Source organism: Scomber japonicus, chromosome 8 (assembly GCF_027409825.1).
Source record: "Scomber japonicus isolate fScoJap1 chromosome 8, fScoJap1.pri, whole genome shotgun sequence".
Taxonomy (NCBI): domain Eukaryota; kingdom Metazoa; phylum Chordata; class Actinopteri; order Scombriformes; family Scombridae; genus Scomber; species Scomber japonicus.
In genome coordinates this window covers 24,232,620-24,252,810 of record NC_070585.1, presented here as the reverse complement: position 1 = coordinate 24,252,810, position 20,191 = coordinate 24,232,620, and the positions used below count along the sequence as shown (strand labels likewise).

Sequence of the window (20,191 nt, the reverse complement as noted above, 5' to 3'; positions counted from 1 at the left end):
CAAGGCAGAGAACATTAAGTTCTGCAAACCACCAAGAACCTGAGGGCGGCTTGAACCTGAAACATTCTTTTAAAGCTTATAAAGGGCTTTACAGAAACCACATCATGCACAGTATGCACTTGTGTGAGAGGGTGTAGTAACAACTTGGGCCTGTTACATAAATGCAGATTAATGGAAGTGGAGAAAGAACAGTAAGGGAAGGAAAAGAGGGAGACATGAAAATAAAGTGTGAAAGACACACAAACACGCAAGACACGCAGAGAGTGAGTTAAGGGATGTAGCTGGAAAGGGATAAAGAGAGATGAATTAATCTACACAAATATCTACCTGTTAACATTTGAGCATTTACAGGTAAACTGCTCACTGGACAAGAAGCTGACATTTTAATGACTACCTTGGATAAACACATAATGTACTTCTTCTTTCAAAAATCTTGTATTACTTTTTCATCCTGTTAGACAAAAACAAAAAAAGACTGACAGAGGTAGAGACATTCTCAACGGTCCATTAACACATTGCAGTCATGACTTGTTGAAAACCGATCTGGTAGTTGCCCACGAACGAAGCTCTAAAACACTGTTTTTTCTGTCTTTCACAGACAGAGATGAAGGGAAAATTAGATTGTACACAGTTTGATGAGCATATTACAATACCTCACCTGTCTCCTGTGATGACAGTGTCTCCAAAACATACATGAGGTTCATTTCACATAATGAATCAGGTTATTCAAACACTTGTATCTTATTATAAATCTCTGAAGCAAATACACTATAGAAAGAGAGAAGATTGCCTGATGATTCTGCAGTAGGAATATACTCAAAAAGCTTTAGCAACATATTTTGTCAGATTATAAATTATGTTTGGCAAAAATAAGGACTGGAGCATCCAGGGAAATTTAGACAATGACTTTGTAGCTCTCTAGATGGACTTATTTGACAATCATAAAATACACATAATACTGAAGACATCACATACACTTACAAAGTGTTGAGTTTTAAATTACATAATAAAGCCCACAGGCTTATTTCCATTGTGAAATAAATTTCAGCAGGAACCGACTGGACAAAGAAGAAGGAAAAGAAAGTGAAAGGGGAGAGAAAAGATGAGAAGAAGAAAGACTGAAATAAAGGAGGTAAGCAGGCCAGCTGGGGCTGAAAGTAGGTCAAAGGCCAGAAGTACTATTCCAGTTCTCTCTCTCTGTGTGTGTGTGTGTGTGTGTGTGTGTGTGTGTGTGTGTGTGTGTGTGTGTGTGTGTGTGTGTCCTGGCTGGTCAGTGTATGTCCTGAATTATCACCACTAAAGTATTACATATTTCTCGGAAATATGTGGAGACAGTCAAATTATTTAAACAAGTCTAGCAACTGTACAAGATATCAGACATCAAAACTCTGGTAGTTTATTACCAATGAGAACCTAGAAACACTTTATAAGAAACAATAAATAATGATTCAAGGAACTGGTAATGTCATGACGTTTAAATCAGTTTGGCAGAACAAATTAAAGTTTTGCACTTAAGACCTTACAAACAGATACATTATTTCAATATTTTAGAGGAGCCACATTTTAATACAAATAGAAAAAAAAGATATCCAGACATGTAAAAAGCCTCACTACTTCACTCTATCCATCCTTCACTAGTGACCTCCAACAAACACTTGTTAAGCTACAAAGTCTCTTCCAAAATCTGCAGCCATGGCAGGTGTTGTTGTCGTATGTGTGGAATCTAGGGTCGGGTCAATGTACTTGTTCAGTCACTGTCAGGTTACAGTCACCACCAGTAGACACAGCTTAGCAATGACCCTCAGTAGCAGGCAGACACAGAGAGAACGTACTGTTAAACATACATGTTGTGGCAAACAACTAAATTTATGTGAACCAAAGCAGCGTCCTCGACCTGACTTTTATCAGCATTCTGGAGGCAGTCACTGTTACTCATTAACAACAGTGATAACACACACACACACACACACACACACACACACACACACACACACACACACACACACACACACACACACACACACACACACACACACACACACACAGTCCCTCCACATGCTGTGGTCCACTTTGGTGATAAAGAGGTGAATATTTGCTTTAAGGGAGCCTTGCATATTGTCATACCAGATATAAAGAAGGGTCTTTATGAACGTCTCTACAGGTGGATTTAACTTCCTCGTAGTTAAAAAAGTGGAGATAAGATATACATATACTGTACTCAAATTGGTAACCCTGGAAGGAAAAAAGACTTGTGGTTTCTATTTAATTTTTAATTCAAGGTAACTTTACTAATTTGAGTGCTCTGCAGGTTCTTCATTGGTTATATTCCAATGTATAATTACAACCTTACATTGAAATGTACTTATTTAAATGTTGTTGAAAAATGGTTTTATGTAATCTAGATGTATAAAAAACTTTCACATTTCAACCATTTGACAACAAATTACCATATCAATGCTGGCTTGGATTCATAGTTTTTATTTCTGCTAATGTGAAATAGTTACTTAAACGTGTTGTAGCCCTCATATTTCATCCCTGGTAGCGTCAGGTACATTTGTATCTCCATTTGTTCTATAAGAATTGAGGACTTTGAGGAAAAAAAGAACCTCAATGCATGGTACTCAATCAGGTTGAATGTTATAATTCTGCTCCCCCTTTTTCCTCCTGTATTTCTTCCTCCTCTTCATCCACCTGTGTGTTTTCTGGTTCACTGGGTGGGAGTCAGACATTCCAAGCATGCACATAACGTAACACATGCACGACACGCACACACGCACATAAACTCACACGCACACACACAATCATACCCCCCTCCCACATTCCACACCAATCCTCAGCCGTGACTAAGTCCATTTGTTCAGCTCAGGTCACTGTCTCATCTTAGCCTACTGTGTGTGTGTCAGAGTGTGTGATTTTGGTGTGTGTGGGTACGCGTTTGCATGAACCTATATCTTTTTTTTATAATCACTCCATGTTGACTAATATCTAAATGCCCCACAAAGCCTTAAAAGGATAAAAACAGTCAAATGAAAAGTGGAAACATTCATATGAAGAAGCAGTGGCCCTGCTGACGTCTTCCACAAACCTTTAACCTTCATGAAACAGCATAAGTTGCCTCAGTATGAAGTAATCCTAAATTCACATCCATCTCTGTTCTGCACTGGCATTTTCCCAGCCAACATGGGATTTGAGCCTGCATACTTAGATCACTTGCATGCTGGTAAAAAAAGGGGAATCTAAGGTCTTGTTCTAACAGACAGACAAGGTGTCAGTTCAGAGGGCTCCAGCAAAAAAAACAGACAGGGCTGTCTGGCAAGAAAGTTGAGCTTGGCTCAACTTTTGCCGTAACACAAAGTGATGTCATCCGCCAAGGAGCTGTTGGCCAATCAAATATGTACAAACTCACATTTCTGTTGGATCACTTTGTGAAGGAAATGCTGTATTTCAACTTTTTACCTAGCTGTCAATGATGAAACTGAAAAATTATTGTCGGGATGATTTTCCACAGCAGCAGCAAAATCCTTCCTTATAATATTATGAACATCTGTGCAGTGTCCTGGTGTCTGATAAGCCTTCACATTCATTGATCTGTTACTTAAACTAGACTTCCTGGATCATATTTCAATAACTCACTGGTACCAACTCAACTTTCCAACTCTGAAAAAGTTTGCTGTGTATCCATCATCTTACTCATCAGTATACATGAAAAAGTCTGAATATCCACCAGTTGAATCATTCCTTTCATACTCACAATATGTGCACATGTTTTCAGCACATACAGTATCTGCCATGACGCACCTTGTGAGCCAGGAACAGAGCGTGAGAGGTGTTGATTGATAGTGGACACTACCAAAGACACACACACACACAGACACACACACAGGCGCAGGCAATTCCTGAATACCGCCTGAAAAGAATCATTCATCATGCCACTTGTAGCCGTCAGTATGTGCTAATCTCTCCGTCTGTCTCTGTCTGTGCACTCACTTTTTTCATCTCTTGCTCTTGTTTTTCATCTCATCATCCTGCATATATGTGAGTGTGTGTTTGTGTCTGTCTTGATTACAGGGGTGAGCCTACTACATTTCACTCATCTTTTCTCACTTCTCTACTTGTGTAGCTTACTATGTATGAAGTATATAAGAAGTAGTTCAGTAGTAGTAATACCGTACTATAAAAATACCTCTTCATTCAGAATTTGATTTTATCATCAGAATATACTTAACTTTAGAGCTGCAACAATTCATCATAATCTGCAACTATTTTGATAACTGATTAATATTTTTGGATTTTGGGCAATTTGACGATGTTACCTTAGACTTTAGGAAACCATATCAGACATTTTCCACTGTTTTCAGATGTTTTATAGACCAAGTGTTTAGTCAATTAATCAAGAAATTAATCTGCAGTGAAAATAATTGTTAATTGCAGCACTACATAACTTCTATATACCTGTGTATAGTACGTGAAAGTATAATTAAAAGTACCTATATCACAGGATTATTATATATTCAGAACATATAAACAGCCTATGATACTTTCTGTACTGCTGAGAAGGTAAATCTAATGAAAAAATCAAATTAAAAAAAGTATAAAGTGTAATTCTGCTAATCTGTTACAACTGCAACCTTCAAATAAATGTACTTTGGTGACAAAAACAATATTACATTTAAAATGTAGTAGAATAATAAAAAGCAATGCAATGAAAAACCTCAAGTGTGGTCTTACTTCAAATGTTACTTGTTAAAATGTAACTTTCCATCACCAATGGCTACACGCAGCAGACAGAACCTAAACTCTTAAACCTCCAAGCTTTCCTTTCCCCCACCTTCTCCATTTTCCACCACGTCTGACCGCTTTCACTAAAGCTCCGACAACACAACAGTTAAATCCCAGAAAGCAGCCCATAAGTACCTTTGTTAATTACGTGTGGAAGAATAGGCCTGTTGTGTGCCGGTGTGATAATGGTGCCAGCACAACAGAGGGATTACCTCCGGATAATACGTACACTGAGATGACCAGTGTGATGAAGGGCCATGTAGTGGGAAATAATTAACACAGCTAACTGGTCTGCAGGCCTTTCAGCCAGACGTCAGCACTGTGTGGTTACTGGCAGAGGATTAATGTCCTTGGTTGTTTCACTGCGGGTGTAGATACTGTGTTTTTGTAATAATTTTACAGATCTGGTCAATGTTTGCCTGGTTTTTTGGGAAAAATGCAAGTAATGCTAGTCATGCCATTCTCTGCTGCTTTTTGAATTATTAACAATAATCAACGCAGGATGCACTGTCTACTTTGGCTGCTTGTGAAGTCCTGAAATAGTTACAGCACACTGTGTCAGCACGCACTGTCTAAGTTTCTAGGTTATGAACTTTTGGCTTTTGGCAGTAGTCTATGAGCAGATGATCCAACAGATACTTTCTGTTGCATTAAATAAACTTCAAAGTCATATTAAAACACTTTTTGCAGAGTCACTAATTTCAAAACCATTTCAATGATTGTAGCTGCCATCAGAAGGGTTAATAGATCCAAATCTAATATGCTACCTGAAAATTAAAACAAATTGTCATTGAATTTGAAATTCACTGGATGTATAGTTTAATTTCTTCCATATAAAGCTAAATGTGCAAATTCTAGCCCAAAATACAGTTTTCCAAACCTGATCAGATCTGGAGTGCATATCTGCCTGTTCACACAAAAAAAGCGTAAATCAGTGTACGACAACCAATAATGATTCCAAAATAAACAAAAAAAACTACAAAACACATCAATACTAATCTTACAGATTATCATACTAATTTGATCATGAAAACAAATCAGTAAATATGGGACAATTAAAATGCAATGGTTTGGGCACACAGCAGTCCGCAGTGTCCCCTCCTGAGTTCCTGTCTTGCTGAACCCACCCCCACATCTCTCACAGTCCTCTCACATTCCCCCTGCAGTATGGATTCCACATCGACAGCTGGCACTGGGGAAAAAGACGAGTGCATTTGTGTCCCCTCATGCCTGTAGGTTTTCAGCTTTGTGACATGTTTTAGTTTTAGCTTCTTGGTCATCACAAGGAAAAATGGTCAAAGATGGTTTCTAATCCTGTTTATGATTTTTTTGTTGTAATTTTAGATTTGGTTTTATCTTTTGCTTTAATAGAGAGGATACATCTTTGAAAAAGAAAAGATGTGTGTATATTCATGTATTTGATCTGGGAAATCATAACTTTGAACATTTGAATTAAGATGCACAGGAGTTCAATCAGACAAGCCCAATATGTCACAGTTAGTCGCAACAGCAACATCTTTAAAAACCTATTTCCTAAAGCTGTCAGCCTTAACATCCTGCTCCTAATCAGCCGAAGCCTCCAAGGTTCAAAGATCATCTGTACGTCTGATAAACTGCCAAGGAGAGAGAGTATGTGTGGCTGACTGTCCCCAACATGTCAATCACATTAAAGACTGAGGTCACAATGGTGGTATTTTTGGTCAGGGTGGTCGCTCAGTCTATCACACACAAACACACAGCTGCTCTGAGTTCCGTATGCCCCCCCCCCCCCAAAACCCAATCTGACAGGCTGAAACCCAAAGAAAACAAGGGTTTGTGTCTCCTGTCTCAGCGATCACCTTTCAACATCTCATTTGTAATGGCATCAGGAATAACAGCTGGAGTGTGTGTGTGTGTGTGTGTGTGTGTGTGTGTGTGTGTGTGTGTGTGTGTGTGTGTCTGTGTGTGTGTCTGTGTGTGTGTGTGGATAGGGGTGTGGGGGTGTGAAGGGGGTTGAAAAGGGTCTGCCTGAGGGATAAGTGAGGAAGAGAGAAACCAAGAGCGGTAAAGAAAGTTTAAATGCCAGATAGACGGTGACAGAGAGAACCGACAGATCAGAGAAGGGGAGATATAAAGGAGATAGAGACCAGACAAGTACATAGGTTTGAATGGAATAACATTTCTGGTGAAAACTATTGACTGCAAGGTGAGATTGTTTTTCAGAAGTGACCTGGGAAATATTTCTGGAAAAACACACTACTGCTGAGTTCTTAAAAAGCAATATTTTAATGCTGTGAGAGTTCCATTAGTTTCCATCATATTAATGACGTGTCTACACCGGAGGCCTGCGCCTCCATGATAGGAGGTGCTATTGATTCTCTATGATTAGAGTTTTTTTCCCAGGGCAGGTTTCACATTTACATATTGCAGTATGGCCCTATATAAATATTTCCTGATGTAGTTCTGAGGACTGAAAAGTCATTAATAAAGTGAGTACAAGTGAGTGACAGTGTGCAGGATGCTTTGGTCCTTTCATTAAAGAAATAAAATACATCTTCTGTACAATTGATTTTTTTTATCAAGCTAATAATCTAAGCTCTAGCTCTATAACTAGTTATGATTATACTGAGTCAGTAGTTAAGTCAATATATTGTGTTTGTTGACACCTTTCTGTTTAATATCTGAATGGAAAAACAGCAATAGAGACACAATATATATGTACTCATCTCCATAATAGTTGTAATGCATCAATTAATGTTGTTTTTGATATACAGTCAATGTCAATGACTGAAGTGAGATAGAGTGAGAGACAGAGGAGATAACGGAGTGAAAGCAGGGTGTTTGTTGTCCTGTGGTGTTATTAGAGCCTCCTCTGGTGCTGGCATGTGCTTTTTTTGACCCTACCTCTCTCTCTCTCTCTTTCTCTCTCTCTGACACACACACACACACACACACTTTTCCTGACCCCTCCCTGATCCAATGGCTGCCCTTTGACCTGTAGTGCTGTAGCGTTGACCAAACATACCCCAACCCCACTGAGACTACAATGCAGCACTGTGGCGCCACGACCCACACAATACTGTGCTATGCAGTAAAAAGAGAGTCAAGGGTGGTGGGGGGATACACTGATGAAGAGAGACAGTGAAAGAAATAGCAGAATAAAACATTAAATATCCAAGCCTTGAACATCCTCTTGCTTGCCACCAAAGAAGAAGAAGGCCACAGTGACAAGACACACACATGTACAGCATGTGTTGGGACGATCGACAGCGGAAAGAAAGACAAATGAAGATTGATGAATAGAATGAAGGGGGAACTGACAATTAACATTTCTCTTAAGTATGCCGTTTAAGGGCATCCTTTTCTTCCCTGCTGCAGATAAAAAACCAGTGTATACTCCTGCATCACTCTATATTTTCTTTTTTTTAATGATTTTTAGAGACTTAATACCGGAAACTGTTATCAAAAGCTCAAACTGTGCAGCTAAACATTGTTCAAACATATAGAAATGCATTTCAAATTCTAGTGGAGTGGAGATACTAAAGTTTCAAAAGATACCAATTAAATCTGGCTGATATTTGGGAAATGTGTATAGAACTATGCACAAAACAGCTAGAATATTTCCATGTGTTTGAACTGTGTAGCCCAAACTTCAATAAAGACTTGGAACAAGCGGAAATGATCCAGTCAGAGAGTGTGGACTAAATTCACTGTTCTTAAGCATCTTTACTCTTTATCCTTCACTCTTTCTTTCCACAAAGCCTTATTTTTCTATCTTATCTCCTCCTGTTGGTCTTCTCTGTGTTGCACCCCCCCTTTCACAAACACACATCACATCTTCACATCACTGCGACACATAGTTAACCCCCACTGAGAACGTCCAGACAGCCCCATTATTACCCCACCATTAGCAATGTCAAAGCAAACATTGACTTTATCTAATGTGGGCTAATAGCCTTTAACATTAACAGGGCCTGTAAAACTCTGAGTTGCAGAACAGTGGTTTCAAAAGTGGGGAGGGGAGGAGTGAGGCAGGCCCTCAAGACTCCCCCTCAGTTCTCTGCAAAAGGGTTCATGTCAGTGCTGTTTGTTTTTTCAGAGCACACAATGCATACAATAATGTGTGTGTAATGTTTTGAAATTATTTCTAATAAAAATATAGGTTGAAGAGCCAGGAAAGCAAAACATTTTAGGATATTTCATTCATGAATGTCCCTAAGAGATTCATGTAGAGTATCCCATGTCTGCAAACACTTCTATCAAATTCTGACATAAAACAACACACATAAGGCAACAAAATATATATTAGATCAGTCTGATATTTTAAAGTATATTGCACCCTTTGGCATTTTGACTTTTTTAGCAGCTCTGGTTGTCCAAACAGCAATTCAACATTTGGCCCTGACATTAAGATTTAACAAGAGGAACTAAACAAGTAATTTGTGCCCTTTGAAGCTTCCCTTTGTCTGTTAATCACCAAGTAATCAACAAACACACACATTGAATGTTTTTTGCTCTTCCTCACATTTTAAAGACAAAATTATCACTTTGAGCAATTAAAAAATAATCAGTCAATCAAATAAGATTCATCAAGTAGGTGGCCACCAAAGTACATTTTTAATTTTTGAAGTGAGCCTGTTTATTGGTCAGTTCAACAGATAAAAATGTTTTTGCTAATATAACACTATGTCATAACAGCATTAAAAATTCTTGCCTAACTACTATAAATATACATTTTGTTTTTATTCTGTGGAAAATGTACTGTTCCTCGAATGATGATGAACAATAACCTGTTTATGGTTGCCTGGATCCAGCTCTGCACAGCTAACACTGGGGCTGGCAGGCAGATGCCCATCACCACTACCAGCAGGCCATATAATGGTTATCAGCATGTCAAATGGTATTTACGATAGCAAGCTGTGACTTAGGACGCGTTGCATGCACACACAACAGGAGCAGGGTGGAGGGGATTTACTCATGTGAGTCTGTTTACAATGAGGTGAAGTTGTGAGTTTGAAGCATCTGTCTGTGGTATGCAGTTGTTTACTCTATGAGGAATCAAGATGCTCTTGTTCTCCTTGACTCCTCACATGAGCAGACAGCTGCCTACCACTATCACCACAATGTTTTCTATTATAAGATGTAATAACATGGTTAATCAATGCTTACACTAGTAAGCTTTAGAACACTGTGTGTGGCCAAATACACAACAACATATATAGTTTGAATATAAAATAGACAGCAAATATTTGGGTGTCACAGTGGCTCAGTGGTTAGTACTGTTGCCCCATGCAAGAAGGTCTGGAGATGCTGGCACTTGCAAGCTACTATAAGGTCAGTCCTTCACATACTGAAATACTTCAATTATTTATTAATAGTTCTTAAATGTGAATATTTTCTGTTTTTTTTGGTCTTCTTCATGCTGAATGTGTTTTGGGTTGTGGACTGTTGGCCGGTGTCCTTGCAGGCATTTGTACTCCTTTCTGTTATGTTCCCGTGGCTCCACTCAACATCCTTCAACCTCCTTCAATTTCTTTGTGTGATTTGAAAAGAAATTTAAAAAATACTTCACAGATGGTCCACTCAGGTAGAAAAACATCACCTAGGTCTAGTATTTCTCAACTGATGGCTTCTGACATTTGTGACACCTCTTGTCTATCTATTCGTCTTGAAATCTAGCCACTTTTCCACAAACATTTCAAGCACTGCTGGTTATCCTGTGCCTCCTCCTCCGCTCCTCTTTACCTGACCGCAGTTCTCCCCTACCCATCATTGTTAGTGTTAGCATGCTAATTACATTTCTCAGTAATGAGTGAGTGGGAAAGGAGGTTAAGTGATCGTGGGCTGTGTGTGTGTGTGCTTACATGTGTAAGTCATATTTATGGGTAGCGTCATCTAGTTGTGTACATTCCCAGCTTCGGTGTATGCTGTTGTTTATACCCTGCACTGTCTTTCTCTGTAGTGGTGATGCTCTTTTGTCTTCCTCTGTTGCTCAGTGTGTCCTTTTTGGCAGCTTATGTGCAAGAAAGATATGTTTTTAATGTGTCCTTTGTGGCCCTTTACACTTACTGCAACAACAACTGAACCCTCTCATCGCTGTCTCTGTTTATCTCCCTTCCCACTGATAATGGGTGGTCTTTACAGCTCAATCACCAGGAAAACATTAAATTGTTTAGAGAGAACTATGCATCAGGAAACCACATTCACAAAACCACACTCATCTTCTCATTTCTTAATAGACCATCTTTCCTAAAAAAAAAAAAATACTGTGTAAATAAGGAGAGACATTGTAGCTCATTTGAATATGAAATAACTTCAATAATCACATTATAAAAATAATGTGATTACATCATTATTATCCTTTTTCCGCCCTGCTCCAGTTGTTTGAATGAGAAGTGTTTAACAGCTGCCTTAAATACCATCTGATATGCTGATAACCATCTGACATACACATGACATTTCACATCACATGCACCTTTCAAGTATGGTTGTGAGTATTAAGACGCACATGTATGAACCAGTAAACAAACACTGCATCTCTTCAGTGGATTTCAAGTGTTACTTCAATATCAAGTCTTGCAATTTACTTTTTAGGTATACACTCCGATCCTCATGTGCCTCGTAATCAGCCTGAAGAAAGCAACACAGCTTACAATTCATGTAGGTTTTTCCATTGAAAAAGAAAAATGAACCCTTTTCAAGACGCAACATCTGTTTCTTTCCAGTGTTTTTTTGTCTATAACACTGTTTAATGCAGTTGAAATTTGTCAAAAAAGAAGCTGTTACTCTTTGATTCTCAGGGCTGACCAGAAAACATTTATACCTATTATTTGGATGGAGAACGTATGTGTGGCTACAGTGTAAATATTTCACTGTAGTGTCACTTCATCTACATTTGCAGGAGGAGTAACACACTAGTGCTGTAACTCACTAATAGATCAATCTGCCCATGCCTTGTTTTGTCTATAAAATGTCACAAAATAATGACAAATGTACCCTTAGAATATCATTGAGCTCATGGTGATGTCTTCAAATGCCTTGCTTTGTCCGTTCGCCAATCCAAATTCTAAATATATTCAGTTTACTATCATTCAGTTATGTGTGACAAGCCTCAAATCACCATATTTCAGAAGGTGCAACCAGCACATTTTTGGTAGTTTTGCTTTAAAAAAGCAACACAAACGAGAAATCGATTCTCAAAATTGTTACTGATTAATAATCTGTTAATACACAAATCGGTTGCAGCTCAAAAATACACCACCCTCACACACATACACAAGAAACTAACTGAAGAATGCAATGCCTTCTGTATAATCTATAGCTGTTGCATTTAGCTGTGAACATATTTTAGGTTGTATCTGTCTCTTACATTCTGCGCTCTTGAACCTAAAACTGTCCAGAGACACAGGTAGCCTAGCACACTCTGGCCTACAAATAGTCTCTGACTCCTGTATTCAAGCTAAATGCCATTCAGCTAACAGAGGAGAAAGTTAATCTCTCAGCAGCTCGGTCTCATGCTCAACTTCACACACAAACACACACACATGCAGACAGAGATCCAGACATCGGTTCAAAGCGTGATGTTGTGTAAGTCTGTGGAGTGCAGTTTATGTGAGTCTACATCTGCTGCAATAAGGTCATAAATGTTGCATCTTTATCTCTCTGTCTGTCTTTGGTCTTATCTCTGTCTTTCTTTCTTTCTTTTTTCTTTGTTTGGCTCCCGTTTCCTTTGGCTAACTTTTTACTTTTCTTTTTTATCTCTCCGTCTGTGTCTGTATCTCTCTGTCCTCCAATCTCAGTCCTGTTTTCCAACATCCTTCTATTTTCTTATCTCTATCATCTCAAGTCCAGCAAAGTTCTCAGTCACTCTACCGTCCCTGCTTCCAATCACCGATCAACACTGGCACTAAAAAACTTCAGTGCCGTCAATGCTCAGCCCCAACTAACTCCAGGGACATCCAAGGAAAAAGTAACTTCCAGTAACATTCATTTAAACTGTTTGATTTTTGCTTTTTCATCAAAACAGTTAACCACACTCTACTTTGCTGTGATTTTAGTGCAGTTGTGAAGGTGCTGTTACTGTGAGTGAACCAGACAAGCAAGGCCACAAAAGAGTTCATGTTTTCAATATTTACTGTCCTTATGTATTTCATTACATTCAGCTCTGTAACCCAACTCCACTATGCATACTTCTCTGGGTTATCTCAATAATCACCAAGTCACAAATATAAATGTCTCTCTGTGTTATTTCTTGGAGTGCAGTGGAGAATGCAACAAACAGCCAGTAAGAGGAAGCCTTTTCTACATCTATTATACATCTATTCAATTTGTCAATTTTCAACTTAAAGACTGGAAATTGTAATCATGGGTTTGTCTTACTTTTCATTATTAGTTTACGACATCAGTTCTGAATCAATTGTTTATTCAGCAACAGTGTTGGAATAAGTGAATCTAGCTGCATCATTTCCATCAGGGGAAATCTGATATTATCTGCCTCTGTCTTGATTTATTTGAGCAAGTATTCCCTTTCTGTTTAGTTCTCCTGGCATGTGCCGTGCTGAGGGACTGGGACAGTAGTGAGGCTTGTTCACCTTACCAAAGGCTGTGTTGCTTGTTGTGTTAGTGATATTTATAGAGTTGATTTTTTTTTCAGCAATAGTGTGTAGCTGAGGACATGATACCCTGCCTGAGAATACATATCTGTAAGCAAGTTGGATTGTTTATTTTAGTTTGGCCCCTGGTATATTGGTTTTATTGCTGTTTGTAACAATGTACAAGCAATCTTTTAACGTCCACAAATATTGGGTAAAACTGCAGGAAAATATTGCAAGAATTTGCGTTGAAAGTCACAAGATTGCAAGCTCTAGAAGGAACTAGATGAAATGTGTTGAAAATTGTAACTTTCTTGCATTTGTTTTTAGTCCATTGTTCATATAATTCTTCTGTTTTGTTCAATACTACAACTTATCCTCTATACAGGGAAAGATGAGAGACACACAGATAATCGATGACATGCCGCATTATCCGATTTCAAAACCACAAATTCAAAATTACATGGTATAACCTCCACGCTAGTGGCCACCAAAACCCAGCATCCTGCACACATACCCCCATACTGCAAGGATGGCTTTCAGCTGCTTCTCCTTTGCCAACACTCAGAATTACACATGCAATAACAAAATAAGGAAGCCTTACATTTACACATAAAATGCTCTGTATTACTTCCCTGTGGTAAATGTACAAACAAACACTGTCTTATTTTCTGCACCTCATTTTATAGCAGCCTCAGTTATATTTCTCCCTGTCCTCATACTGTACTTCAGCCAAGTGAGCAGATCTGTTGGCCAACTCAAGTCTGGTCTATCACAAGATGAGGAAGAACTTACAGTTTCTAATAGGTACATAATGGCATTTTGTTCCTTCTGTCCTCCTCATGCTCTCCTGCCCTCTCTCTCACACCCCTTCCTATAATCTGCTTCCTTCCCTTGTCCATTTTCCCCCTTTTTCCCCCTCACTCCTTCCCCCCATAGGCCCTGTTCTTCCTCCCCACCTTCCCCTTTTCTGTTATCATCTATTCTTACAGTCTCTCAATGTCCCACCCCTCCTCTATCCTGTTTCTTCTTCACCCTCTTTATTTTCTTTTTTCTACCTTTCTCTCCCCCCCGCCCCCCTTCTATCTCTCACTGCTGCCTGCCCTGGTTTCATTGACAGACTGCAGGCGGTGAGGGGGAGGAAGTGCTGTGGCATTGCACTGCAAACATCCCTAATAGGCTAATCTAATCTCATCTCTTTGCGGTCCATGGCCCTGTGTTTACTTTCGGCCCCGTGTCTGCACACTGGCTCGGCCTCGCCTCGCTGAATGCAGCTTTGTTCCCGCTGAAAACTCATCATCAGTGTGATCTCAGGAACGGGCGCCAACTCCATGACCGTCTGCCCATAATGCCTGCAGGCTGGGGACACGTTCTCATCTATACACAGCATCTGTAGTGGTTGTTTGTTTGTTTTTATTATGTTTAGTTTGACTGCAAGAAACACAGTGGCGTGCTGAGTTGTGAGGGTACTGCTCTGTAGCTGATCCTGACCACCAGCCTCCCTGCAGGGTTGTTCAATTTTAGATTTTTTTGTTCAAATACTTTATAAGACATGATGGCTAACAAGGCAACATCCTTGCAAATTTACCAGGAGGTAAAGTAACCACACTTCAAGCCACATGAGTACAGTGTTCTGAAGCAAGTGCGAGAGAACAAGACAGTAACTGAATAACGACTCAAAGTAAAAGGTTCACTGACTATCCAAAGAGCAAAAGCATTCATTCAGTTCACCAAAGGACAACAATCTGCAGATATTACACAATGTGAGCAAATGTTTCAGTTCAAAAAGTGTCAAAACCAAACAAGAGACAGACAAACAGTTTTAAATGTTCACAATTAATGTAGCACCAAAGACAACATGATAATGAAGACAAAAAGGACAGAGGAGGGGTCAGCTCCTGCAGATTCTATTGTCCTCCCATCAGGCTCTCGGCTATAGTGAGACTGTGTGTGTGTGTGTGTGTGTGTGTGTGGAATAACAGTCACAGGAATTGTAACGCCATGTTTCATAACTACTGAATTTATCAAATACAGTAAACACTCGGAATAGCAGTTTGACAGCAAAGTAGCAAAGATGTAAAACTAGAAATTTCACAGCAGAAAATGTACCCATTTGAAAGACTCTTCACTCATGCTGACAACTGCAGTGATTTGAAGTATTGTCCTTATGTTGTTTTATTGCTGGTATTGACGGCCGTATTGCTAATACTTTGGTTTTAAATCCATACTCTAAGTCTAAGTCAGAAATAAGTGTCACTGTCACTCACCTCTGGCAGCAGTGGACATCAGGAACGTCTGCAGCACCAGCAGACAGAGCCAGAAAAGCTCCATTTTGGTTTAGTGATGAATATGAATTCCCAACCGCTTAAACCTGTAAGAGTAATTATCATCATAAGAAAAATAAATACATTTAAAAAGTGACATTAACTTATAATAGGTGACATATGTATATTTAGGAGACAATGAGCATATATCTCCCACCTTAAATTGGCATTTTCATGTTTTAAAATACACAAATCTTTATAAATCCTCATCTTATCCAAACTGTGGTATTGTCAGCTGTCACAGTGTCTGATTAATTCCAAAAACTCAACAGCCACCTTCATTATTTCACCATCTGACAGGATTTTGTTTATTCGCTGCTGCCAAAATAGCTGCTAGCGCAATGGAATAAAATTAATTTCTAGCAACTGGCTGACAGCTTGTGAGCATCTATGTAAAAACATGCCTTAGATTTGAGAAAAGAGCAAAAAAGACTTATGAGACAATATAGAATCTATCATCTGCGGAGTAAGCCATCCATATCTGCCTGTAATGATCTGTTGTCCATTACGTGCTTTCACTAATTTTCTAGTTTCTTTATAATACATTATAATTTATTTGTATCTCCATGATCAGCAAAAGAACCATGCTCAAGTTCCCAAAAAGGTAGGAGGGTACATTGAAGGTGAAAGAACAAGTCTGCAGCAGTAATACAGAATAAGGTGTTCATCATTGGCTCAACACCAACATAAATCTGTCCAGACTATCACACAGAAGTGGAGATTTTCCAGTAGTCAAATACAGTATTTTCCTCACTGATTTATTCTGTCCACCTGTCCATATGTCTCTCCTTACAGTGGTTTTTATCTGTCCGCCACATAAATTCTTCCTTGAGCATTATGGGATCTTATTTCAATACTTCACAAGCTGTATCTTTGATCTGTATCTGCCAACCTCAGCGTCTCAGTTCACCACTAACTGCTACACACTTTTAAAGTGAAGGATAATTGATTGATTGCATGTAAGAATCAAGAGTAGGTTTTCAACCTTCTTGAGACAGTTTCAAGCACATTCTTATTTGCATTAAGTAGTTTGTTGGTTGATAGAGATAAGAGCATACATCTCTAATCTGTAAATTCACAATAAACATAATGCAAAACAGCTAAAAATGACTGATTTTGAAGCTCACAAACTGTGATTGTCTACATTACATGATCTCATACTGAAGGCTTGATTCAAACTGACCATTTACAGAGACATGAATTAAGAAATGTACAGTAATAATAAAGGCTGCTCCTTAGCATTCATAAAATATGGCAAATTCACCTTCTCTTATTATATTGTACTATGTGGATATGTTGTCTGTAGTTGCAACCACTTCATGAATATAGTATAAATGAACTCTGCAAGCAGGGTAACAGGTTATAACTTTGATATTCATAGATATAGAAGTTCATCACTTTAAATGGTAGAATTTGCGTAGATAATCCGGCTGAAAATCAAGAAACAGCACAACTTCGACTAAAATTAAACTTTTTTTAAAAATCAGGAAACACCTAAACCTGCAGCCTAAACACACACATCACAAAGTAGCTCACAAGGTACAAATGGAAGGTAAATGAGATAAATAGCCTACAGTTTATTCACAAAAGAGTGGAACAGAAAAGACATCGTGTGTAATATTACATTCATTTTTCGGACTTACTGTCAAATTCCCAGCAGTGATGAAGTATCCACGGTGTATTACCCGCTGGTGACCTGCACGTATACCATTCCGTTATCCCTCAAAAAGCTCCTCACCTCTACTTCCAATGACTTTATGATTTCAATAACTTGATCCGTGAATCAAACTAAGAATAAATCACAACTCTGAACAGACGCGACTGTCACCGAAACGCCAACTGGTCGCAGCCTTAGAAATGAAGCCACAAAGTTTGGCTATAACAAAAAAAAATGTTGAAGTAAATTAAAGTTTTTTTTTTAAAGAAGAAAAATATATAAAGGTAAGGTCAAACACGTGAGCGCTCGAAAAGCAGGCTGTAGTATTTCTGAATGACAGTCCGCATGTAAACCACTCGAAGGAGACCGCTAACGAAACCGGGAAAAGAAAGAGGGGAAAAGACAAGAAAAGTACTTCTCTATATTCTCCCTCTGTTAGCTTAACTATTCCGAGAGTTTTCTATAAAAATGAAAACCTAACTACTATATCCACATAGCCTCCAGCTGCAGTTCACCGTCCAAAATTTCAGCCGCAGGCAAGAAAACAAACTGCGTCGACGGACTGTCCCAGCACGGAACTTTCAGCCAATCAGAGTGCAGGCCAATCAGAGCCCTGGCCAATCAGTGAACGGGAACGCGCTGGACAAATTTGGAGCGGTTTAGGGTGCTGAGGAGGGGGACATCAACTCAAATTAACTTTCATCATTTCATAGTAATAGCAACGGTATTAAGTCCACTAGCATCCAGCTGTAAGGTCTGGAGTTTATTTTGAATGATAAGTGCTATTTATTGTATTATTGTTATGATAATTATTAGTGGTAGTGGTCTTAGTGGTAGTAGCAGCAGCCCAGTAGTAATAGTTGTTTTAGTCTAGTATTACTAGTAGTAATACTTGTAATATATAAATACCGATATGATAAAGATCTAGACATTTTTATACCATTCCCCCCTCATTCTAGTCTATTCCTGTTGCATAGTTTACCATTGCTTTGCTCTCTGGTCTTTGGTGGCTTGGCCCTAGTAATACTGTGGTCCAACACTGACACCTCATGGCAATCAGACGCTATTACACCATTATGATTTCACATACTGAGTTCAGCCGTAACAGGCAGCAAACAGTGGGGTTTCTGTAGCTGATGGTCTAGGTAGGTCAGTGAATAATGATTCACGTAGTAGTTTAAGACTCTCTCTCTCAACTACATAAGCTCTACATCTACAAAAAGCAAAACGTGTTTTTATTGTATGGGGACTTAATCAATTAATGGTCTACACTACTCTCTCCAAATTATGTATTTAATCAGGTAATCTAATCGATATCTCTGGGGGAGAAAAATACAATTTCTTTCCAAATTTAAAGTTACAATTTCACGATGGCAGCTTATGATCTGATCTTTTTTTCCCAACAGTTTGATTAACTACGTCTAAGAAATAACTTATAACTTGGATTCTCTTCATCATTACCTAAGACACAATGATGTTGCATTCTTGACTATGAAACATCATTCAATTATGTGGTTTTACAAGCATAAACATCATATGTTTTAATAAGCAAATAGGATCGTTCTATTTTACACCATCAAGCAGCAGCGCCATCTCCTGGTAATAAGAGGGAAAACACACCAACCTTGTCATCCAGCATCAGTCTGATGAATCTTACGGCAGATGGGACTGTGACAGAGTGACAGGGACGCTTAGGAATAACTTCAATGCTGATAAACCAGATAATTACCCCCCAGCAGTGAAGCTCCTCTCACAATAGAGTGTTTTTGTGCTTGTGTTCTGCTGTGCAACCTGGAAAATCTGCTTTTCTCGGCTGTTTTTCTGCCAAAAAAGCTCAGAAAAAACAACTATAGACAATCTGAAAGGCACAATTAGTAAAGTAATGAACAAAAAAACCCCATAGCTTTAACATTTTATGTCAGTCAGACAAAGACTTACTGCTGACACATGGAATTATGTCATGATGAATTCTGTAATTAAGATGCAACATGTTTTGAATGGCCCAAGTATGATATGGGTTTTGTTTTTACCCTGTATAACTTTATTTGGACACAGGGAGACTTATCACCTCCAGCAATTCAATCATTTGTCCCCTTCAATGGACTATTAAATGTCTGCCACAACCTCATCCCTCCTAAAAGCTGCAATAATTATATGAACATAAAACAAATAATAACAATGGAATCACTACGTATAATCGGAAAGAGGTTCACACACAGAAAATGATCACCTAACTTAGTGGTTTCCCTCAGCTCTGTGGAGCTTAGCGTTATAAATCAACTATTGAGCCTTTTTTCTCATTTGAAAATATGCTGCCATTTGATTATATTTTTCTTTCCACACAACATCACAATTAATGATATTGAAAATCTTCTACAAAGATACTTTATCAATTTGTTGTTTTATTTACAGATATCAGTTAAAATATATGCAAAGGATGGAAGCAAAGGCTTGGATTTGATTTTGGTGCATTGTGAAGGATTAAAATGTTAAATCCATGAAAATTTCAATAGGCAGACAGCAAGGCCATATAAAAGTACCTGGGTAACACATTTCTTGAATCTATTGAATGAAGACAGAGAAACAGGATATAAAACACAAAGGCAAAATGTTGGATCATAAAAATCTACTTTAGTCATAAGTACATTAAGTACATACAGAAAACATTTAAATGACTCCGTTTCCAGCCTGCATTCAGACTCAAAACAACCTCTTATTTATCTAAAGTGAACTGAAAGACATTAAGGACATCCAGTACTTTACATCAGTGATTTAATACAGCCATCTCACCGTAATGATTTGGTTTAACGGTGAAACACAGCAGAGTATTGTCCATGGCTGTGTTCCAGCTCCATCGCTGT

The 20,191-nt window shown here is 38.6% G+C and overlaps 1 protein-coding gene across 1 annotated transcript in view; it reads right to left on the bottom strand.

The window, feature by feature from the left end:
- fgfrl1a (fibroblast growth factor receptor like 1a) overlaps positions 1-17,754 on the bottom strand; it is a 68,406-nt gene extending 50,652 nt beyond the window's left edge. The window contains exons 1-2 of the mRNA XM_053323490.1: positions 17,317-17,754; positions 15,617-15,720 (exon numbers count right to left, since the gene is read on the bottom strand). Of these exons, the coding sequence (XP_053179465.1) occupies positions 15,617-15,680 (64 nt within the window). The 5' untranslated portion in view covers positions 15,681-15,720; positions 17,317-17,754. The remainder of the gene's footprint in view (positions 1-15,616; positions 15,721-17,316) is intronic.
- Positions 17,755-20,191: the final 2,437 nt, after the last annotated feature.